The sequence below is a fragment of the Bidens hawaiensis genome, unplaced genomic scaffold, assembly GCF_021521415.1.
Source record: "Bidens hawaiensis isolate Kalapana, Puna unplaced genomic scaffold, B.hawaiensis_p1.1 tig00041905_1, whole genome shotgun sequence".
Lineage (NCBI taxonomy): Eukaryota > Viridiplantae > Streptophyta > Magnoliopsida > Asterales > Asteraceae > Bidens > Bidens hawaiensis.
Genome location: NW_027497434.1, coordinates 84,532 through 92,096, shown reverse-complemented (window position 1 = coordinate 92,096; position 7,565 = coordinate 84,532). Strand labels below are relative to the sequence as shown.

Sequence of the window (7,565 nt, the reverse complement as noted above, 5' to 3'; positions counted from 1 at the left end):
TTTGAGGAAATAAATAATTTCAAAGTTTAGGAAGAAGAAATATATAAATGCCCCTTATTTGTAAAAGTTAAGGATTTTAAATATATTTTGTAAGGACTTCTAAAATCTTGTGGTACAACACCAACATGAATTTATTCTAATAAACCCTGAAAGTTTAATATCTAACAAAAAAGAAAGAAAAATAATAAAAAAGGAAAGAAAGGTGGGCATATGGGGTTTTGTACTTTCTCTTGCACACTCATAAATCTTATTTATTTCAAAAAGTCCCAACTTTCAAAAAGTGCATATTGATTTTGACGCTCGAGGGCTAACCTATTCAAGAACACCATCAAGTAAGAAACTCACATCATTGTGAGAAAACCCCCTTAAGTCAGGTTTCAAACATGAGATCTCTAGGATCCCAAGCCTTAACCATCATCCCCATGCTGGTAGCTATAGCTAGTGGTTGGTGGCTTGAAGTTGGTAACTATAGCTGGTAGCTGGTAGCTTCAGCTTTTTAAATATATTTAGATGTTTGACAGAGTAGCTGGAGCTTTTAACAAAATATAGAAAATGACCAAAATACACATAACTAAAAAAATAATATTAAATGTACTTATTTTATAAGGTTATTTAAGTAATTAAAATACTAAAAGCTTGTAGACTTTTCTAAACGCTACTAGTAGGAACTTCAAGCTTTAAGCTTTTTCTCATGACTTAAAAGCTTCAAGCTCCTTCAACCAAACAAGGCTTTTAATTGAGTATGAGTTTTTTCTTAAAAGCTTAATACTTGAAGTCCCTAAAAGCTTATTGCCAAACATACCCTAAGTGTATTCATGATTCATGATTTCACAAGACATCAAAAGTTAAATTATGTCTTTACCAAAAGTTGAAAACTTATAATAGCCCTAATTAATTGCTAATCTATTATTACAAGTTTCATTTATGAAAGTATTTATTACTTTAAATAATCAATAAAAAAAAATTATTATGAAAGTATTCATCAAAAGTACTACAAAATTTGATAAACCTTTTTATAATTTCTATTTTTATTTTTAGAGAGAGAGAGGAGCATGAAATGCACGTGCAAGGGAATGAAAAAGAAGTTGTGAGGTGCATTTAAGTAGTTTATACATTGAGTCTCCTTTGAAACCAAGAGAGAGATAGAGATCATGAGTAGTAGTAGCATTGGGAAGGTGAGGTTGGCCACACTATCAGAAGAGCCAATTGATGAAGATGGAGAGTACAAGCATCAAAGCATATGGTACACATCATCAAAGAAAGCACAAGCATGGCTCAAAACCTACTTCTCTTTCCCCAACAAACACAAACCCAACAATTATCTCAATGTTCTTCTTAGTGTCTTGGGTTGCCCTCTCTTTCCAGTCTCCCAACTTCCCCCACAATCATCATTTCCTCAGGTAATGTAACAATCTTGCACACTTTATTTTGTTTTAACCAAAATTGGTAACTTGTTTCAATCATTGTATTGGATTTTGCATTAAATATCACCACTTTATTATTGGTGATATTTAATGTAAAATGAACATCATAATTTACATAAAAATTATGAAAATCATGTGCATATACCCTTACCTATAGCTCTGCTGTCGGTGGGATTTTACTGGGTATGATTGATTGATTGATGTGCATATACATGTAAATAGAACTTGTGTTAATAATTGTTCATATCACAATTGTGTGATAAAGTCATAATTTCACATCTATATGAATTATCATGGACAAAGAATCTTGATCCTCTTTTTATGGAGATTGGTTTGTTTCACCTTCTATAGTCACACACACACACATAATATTAATGTTTAGCACATAATCAGTTTTAACTAGAGAATTAAAATCTTCAAACTTTTTTTTTCTCATGGGTAGCAAAGTAACATGATGTGTTAAAAGATGATTTATACTTGCAAGATAGAAATTAAAGCAGATATAAACATTAAGAAATGAATATTGAGAATAAAAGTGGAATGTAAGGGAAAACAAGAAAGGTAGCTTTATTGTAACATTATATTCTTTTAAAATTGAACTTCATAATCTTTAACTATGAGATTAGGACATTTAATAAAATTATCCAAAAATAAAAAAGAGAGAAAATAAAGACATTACATTTTATAAGAGGATAACCTAAAAGAATTTAATTATAAAAAAATATTATTTTATTTAAGAGTAAGTTTTTGGTATGGGCTGAAAGTCTAGTGTTTACACATATAAAGGGTAAAAATATGTGAAATTGTGACTTTATCACACATATAAGTAAAACTGCAAGTATCAATAAATGCCATTATGGCCCCTACAGTTCTTTGTTTTTGGTCATCAGTCTATATCAATCTGTGTGCCTTCTTAAACGAACCAACATTTATATAAATTTTTCTACCTAACTTTCCAACAACATTCAAATCCTCAGGGCTTTATCCAACTCAAAACAAATTTATCTGGTTTTGTGTTTGAGAACCAAACCTAACCATCTAATCATATTTTAATTCATTAATTTTGTATTAACTAAACCCGCCATTGTTGTCCAACAAGGGTGTTACATAACTATTGTTTCCAAAACCGACTGCCACTTTCGGGCCAGAATGGTTTTGAAAAGCATGATGCCTGAGATGTTTTGCGCAAGACATGAACTTCACATTCGATGTAGTCCATTACTTTGCATGCATGAAAATGTGTCATTTTATCTACTACAACAAACTTGAGAATAATTAAAAAAAATGTAAAAATTTAATCATCAAACTGAATTGTTTTTGCTAGGTTTCATCATCGTCTCAATACATAATACAACATTTCACTGCGGCCACGGGTTGCAGAAAACTAGAAGGAACAGTAAGAAACATGTATGTCACTGGAAAAGTTACCATGGCCATGGTGGATGAACTCAGCTCAAACGGATCAACGACCATTAGTAATATTCGAGTGTCACAGAAGGGTTGTTTTGTTATGTGGCAAATGGTACCAAACAAATGGTTAATTGAGCTTGTGGTCGGCGGCCATAAGGTGGTTGCTGGCAGTGACGGTAACGTTGCTTGGCGGCATACACCGTGGCTCGGCTCTCATGCTGCCAAAGGTGGTGTTCGCCCTCTCCGCCGTGCTCTACAGGCAAGAACATATTGAGCATGTTTATTAACATTCGCAATTAATCTATTCAAAATATAATGAATAAAATCTATAAACACTCATAATACACATTTAAAAAACCTAACTGACATTGGTGGAATTCTGTAAGTTTTCTGGTAACGGGTTCTCAGGGTTTAAAAAATTAAAATTCTAGTAGCAATGAAATCTTATAATTGACCAATCAACTTTTTCATTGATTTTATGACATTATTCCCAAGTAATTCTCCTTTCTAGAACTAGATATTTAAAATGTGAAAGTAGAAAGTGGCAAACAGCTTTAGCAAGTGGCCCAGTTTGGTGGGTGTGGTATGTCATTTTCCAAATTTGTAAGGTATCTCAATATTCTTCAACTAACTTTTCTTTTCCAATGCCTTCTTACTGTCAAGAATCAAAATCACATGTCTAAGGATGGTCCACAGGCTTATAAAGTTAACAGATTTAGTCCCTATGAATTCCCAATCATTTAAATTTAGTCACAGCTTGGCTCTATTGGTCACCTTTTACTCCCCTCAAGAGTCAAGACCACTCAAACCTAGCACACACACTCACACACAGACAAATGGATATTCAAATCTGAAGCATTGGACATGTAATTATGAATAGATTAATATGCATAATTGCATGTAACATATTACAGAATGGCATAAGGATAATTAATTAGCTTGTGAAAACGATGGTTAGTTAACTGTCTATTCGGGTACGGTTGGAAATGTATCCTTCATGAGTAGATGCAAAGTATTAACCTGATAATGATGACAATGGTTGGTGCAATGTAACATACAGACAATTTTTAAGTACATATTTCATTTTAGCCCTCTCTACTTTGGTATGACAACACTTTTAATCCATTGCCAATAAGGTCTACATTTGCATCAAAGATATTTAACTAATCATTTATAGTTGGTTAACTTTTGTTAATGCCCTGTATTGTAGGGCTTAGATCCTATGGCTGTAGCAAGTGTGTTTTCTGAAGCACAATACATGGGAGAAAAAAGAATCGGGGAAGTCGATTGCTTCGTGTTAAAAATATCAGCAGACGATGCTGACCTGGCGGAACGAAGTGACAGTACAGCAGAGATGATTAAACATGTAATGTTTGGATACTTTAGCCAAAAAAACGGGTTGTTAGTGCATTTAGAGGACTCTTATTTAACCAGGGTTCAAGCACCAGGTTCATTCCCTATGTACTGGGAAACATATATGGCTACAAAGATTGAAGACTATCGAACCATTGAGGGTGTGATGATTGCACATTCAGGCCAATCAGACGTGTTAATCACAAGATTTGGAGATAACTTGAGGGCGGGGCCCGTTATTACAAGGATGGAAGAAAAGTGGACCATTGATGACCTGGCATTCAATGTCCCTGGACTATCTATGGATTGTTTTATTCCTCCAGAAGAATTACAAAAGGATTATGCAGAAGATAATCAAGATTGGAGATCAACTTTAAATGGATTTTCTTCTTTATCATCATGATCAAAGTCAAGCTTTAATATTAATAAAATTGTTTCCTATAATTTTGTAAACTGTGAATTGTGTGTATATTGTTTTAAGTTTCTTAATTTTTAGTTTCTATTTGACTTTTCCACCTCTTTGACTTAGTATGATAGTATCAAGGTGGGCATTGTGTTGTTTCATGTATTCGAGTAATAACTGAAAAGTGGCATGAGTCTTTGATTTGTTTCCGGAAATTAATTCTTTTACATTGATGTTAGTGAAATAAAACTATAAATAACACGCTATCATTCTAGCTTAAAAGATGACAATATGAAATACAAATATAAAAGATGAGTATACTTACTTGAATAATTATGGAAAGCAAACTTCAAAATTCAAAAGATCGGTTTTTGTAGTCGAGAGTCCAATCAGAGTCCTGGGATGCAATTAGTCCATCACCGTCCGTGCATATAGACTCAGCACAATGGTTGACTTGAACAGCTGACGATTCTTCGACTCTTTCATCAACTCTTACTTCATTATCAAGTAACTTATAAAACTTCAACACTTCATCAGCATCATTTTCTTCATCTGACAACAATCTACAGCAATCCAAATCTTCCTTATCGCAAATACTATTTATAAGCCCGTCTCTCCAAGATACTCGCATATCCGACACTGACACGTTGTCAGAAGTTGAGTTGGAGATCCATGACTCATGAATATTAGAACTTTCTTTAACATGGTTTAACTTTGAAAGCTCAGAAGGTGAGGGTGAATCTGTCAGCTCAAAACTTAACCTCGGTGGGTCCCATGGTGGTGAGTTGTCATAAGGAGACAAGCTTTCATGTTGACAAACATCTGCCACCTCATCAAGTTCAGATTTAAACTGATATTTCGGCCGCCATTCTAAACTTGAATCTGAGTTTGGAGTTTGCATAATCTTCTTACTACTTAGCGAGTCTGTGGAAAATGGAGAGCATTCATTGAAATCAAATGACAATAGTCTCTCTTCTAGTGAAACAAAAGGTTCATGGTTCACATCCTCATCTACATTAGATGGTGATAAACGCCAACTAACGGAAGCTTCAACAGGAGGAAAAGGGACCAAAGATGGTCTAGATTTTGTAATACTTTCTTGCCCGGTTTTACCAACCGAAAGAAGTCCCCTAGCTTTGCATTTTCTTTTATCAGTGACACCAGAAATCATGTGTCCAGCACCATAACAAGTAGAAGGTGCAGCTCCTGAAACTAGCACAGAATGACACAAATTAGATTGGATTTCTGGAGACACAGATGGCTCGGCTGGAGGGGTTTTTGTGGTAGTTGTGTTTGAACTTTGTTCATTAGATTTGGCAGAATTGGTACAGTTTAAAACAGTCCCACATGGAACCTTGGTAATAGGAGTATGATCTTCAGCATCATTTTTGTTATTGATGATAAAACCAGGAAAGAGGATGAGCTCGTTTTGTGAACGATTCATATTCTTATTATTACAAGTTTCTGATCCAGAAGCTGGCTGTGCCATCCTGAAAAGTCAAAAGAATAAATCTTTATCACTATCAGATCATAATAAAATAGCCACATATGTGTCATCAATGTATGTAGACATAATCACATGGCATGATTTTAATGACCAAGTTATGCTGCTACTGTCAACATGCCAGATGCAAATCAGATCATACATTCATACTCACTACCTGCTTTTAGCAAAACAAAGAGCATGAGCACAAAATGCAATCCAGTAACATTAGATGGTAGTCGGTCAAACTCAGTCAAAAATCGGCCCAAATCGTCAAAAATCAGACCTTTTTATATTTTTAAAGGCAATAAGGCATTGGCTTTCTCGTTGATTTGTTATGTTTACGTTTAAGTGTTTATGTTTGAAGTATTTATGTTAACAGTCATGTGATTTTTGAAAATTATGGATTAATTGCTACTCGGTCGAGTCGTTCTACAGCACTGAAAACAAATACTAAAAATGAAAGAGCTAAAAAAGTAGTTACAGATTGGGAGAAAATACTGGTTATAAACTAACGAAGGAAGGAACGGTTAAACCATGTGTTGTAGGCGTTTCGAATTTCCAAAAATTGCTGAGCTAGTAGCTGTGAAGCACAGGCGCACTATATGTGTCAGCATTGTTATATTTAGCTTAAGAAATATATGTGTAGCACCTAGATCAGATATGCAAATTAGCAGCAGCATAAGATGAAATTAAAAATAGGTTCAATGCACATTCAGTTCATTTTGTCCTAAAACTTGGAAATGAGACAAATCTAATGGAAGTAAACGAGTTAAGAGATGCAAATCGGCAGTTACCTCAAGTTAGGGTTGAAATTAGGGCAAAAACAAAGGGGGGAAATGCTTGGTCAACTCTTTCAAATCTCGTTCACCACTTTGAATCTCGTGTTTCTATTAAAGTAATCAAAGGCTAAAAAAATTCAAAATTGTATTCCCACACACGGATTGTATAGGCTTATATGATTTGTACATGTTCTTATTCGTGTCACTTTGTGTAAGTTTTTATGTGTGATGCCTTGTATAACTCTATACTGGCTTATACGGTGTATGTAGATACAATTTTTTATTAATTCAAAGTTGTAAATAAAAAACACAAACTATTTACTAATAGATAACGTCCTAAATGGTTATAAACTAAAAACAAATAACTTAAAATTATAGGAGTATTTCAGGATACTGACCTTCTAAAAGTCGACATGCGAGTCAGGTAGCCTATGTTCTTCTCATGTTAATTTAGCTTTTGAAATATAGGAGTATATAAATATAGTTTAGTTTGACGATGTAGAGGTTGGCTAAAAAAACAAGTTATTAGGTGACAAAATATTTAATGTCTTTTATGCTTGTTAAATTCAGTTAGTTAATGAAATGTTATTATTAATCTTTAAATAGTTTATTATTGGCTTATCCAGGATGTTTGAACAAAAAAATAGTTCTTAAAAGATATAGTTGTTCTAAACAGATAAAAATACACAGTGCACTTGAAAATACATCAA

General features: G+C 33.7%; 2 protein-coding genes across 2 annotated transcripts; one reads left to right on the top strand and one right to left on the bottom strand.

Moving 5' to 3' along the window:
* Nucleotides 1-1,054: 1,054 nt before the first annotated feature.
* Nucleotides 1,055-4,621, top strand: LOC143593314 (uncharacterized). The gene is made up of 3 exons (XM_077072979.1): nucleotides 1,055-1,400; nucleotides 2,749-3,093; nucleotides 4,045-4,621. Exons 1-3 carry the CDS (start codon nucleotides 1,152-1,154, stop codon nucleotides 4,588-4,590), a joined length of 1,140 nt encoding a protein of 379 aa, XP_076929094.1. The 5' UTR covers nucleotides 1,055-1,151; the 3' UTR covers nucleotides 4,591-4,621.
* On the bottom strand, nucleotides 2,916-6,086 carry LOC143593315 (uncharacterized). Its single transcript, XM_077072981.1, has 2 exons — nucleotides 4,916-6,086; nucleotides 2,916-3,087 (listed from the first exon to the last, which is right to left on the bottom strand). The coding sequence occupies exon 1, from the start codon at nucleotides 6,077-6,079 to the stop codon at nucleotides 4,940-4,942; it is 1,140 nt and encodes a 379-aa protein (XP_076929096.1). The 5' UTR covers nucleotides 6,080-6,086; the 3' UTR covers nucleotides 2,916-3,087; nucleotides 4,916-4,939.
* Nucleotides 6,087-7,565: the final 1,479 nt, after the last annotated feature.

Excerpts from the sequence above, each read along its gene's own strand:
- LOC143593314 (XM_077072979.1), top strand. The coding sequence starts at position 1,152 with ATGAGTAGTAGTAGCATTGGGAAGGTGAGGTTGGCCACACTATCAGAA. Across the intron at positions 1,401-2,748 it reads CACAATCATCATTTCCTCAG|GTTTCATCATCGTCTCAATA; the intron begins GTAATGTAACAA and ends TGTTTTTGCTAG. Across the intron at positions 3,094-4,044 it reads CTCTCCGCCGTGCTCTACAG|GGCTTAGATCCTATGGCTGT; the intron begins GCAAGAACATAT and ends CCTGTATTGTAG.
- LOC143593315 (XM_077072981.1), bottom strand. The coding sequence starts at position 6,079 with ATGGCACAGCCAGCTTCTGGATCAGAAACTTGTAATAATAAGAATATG.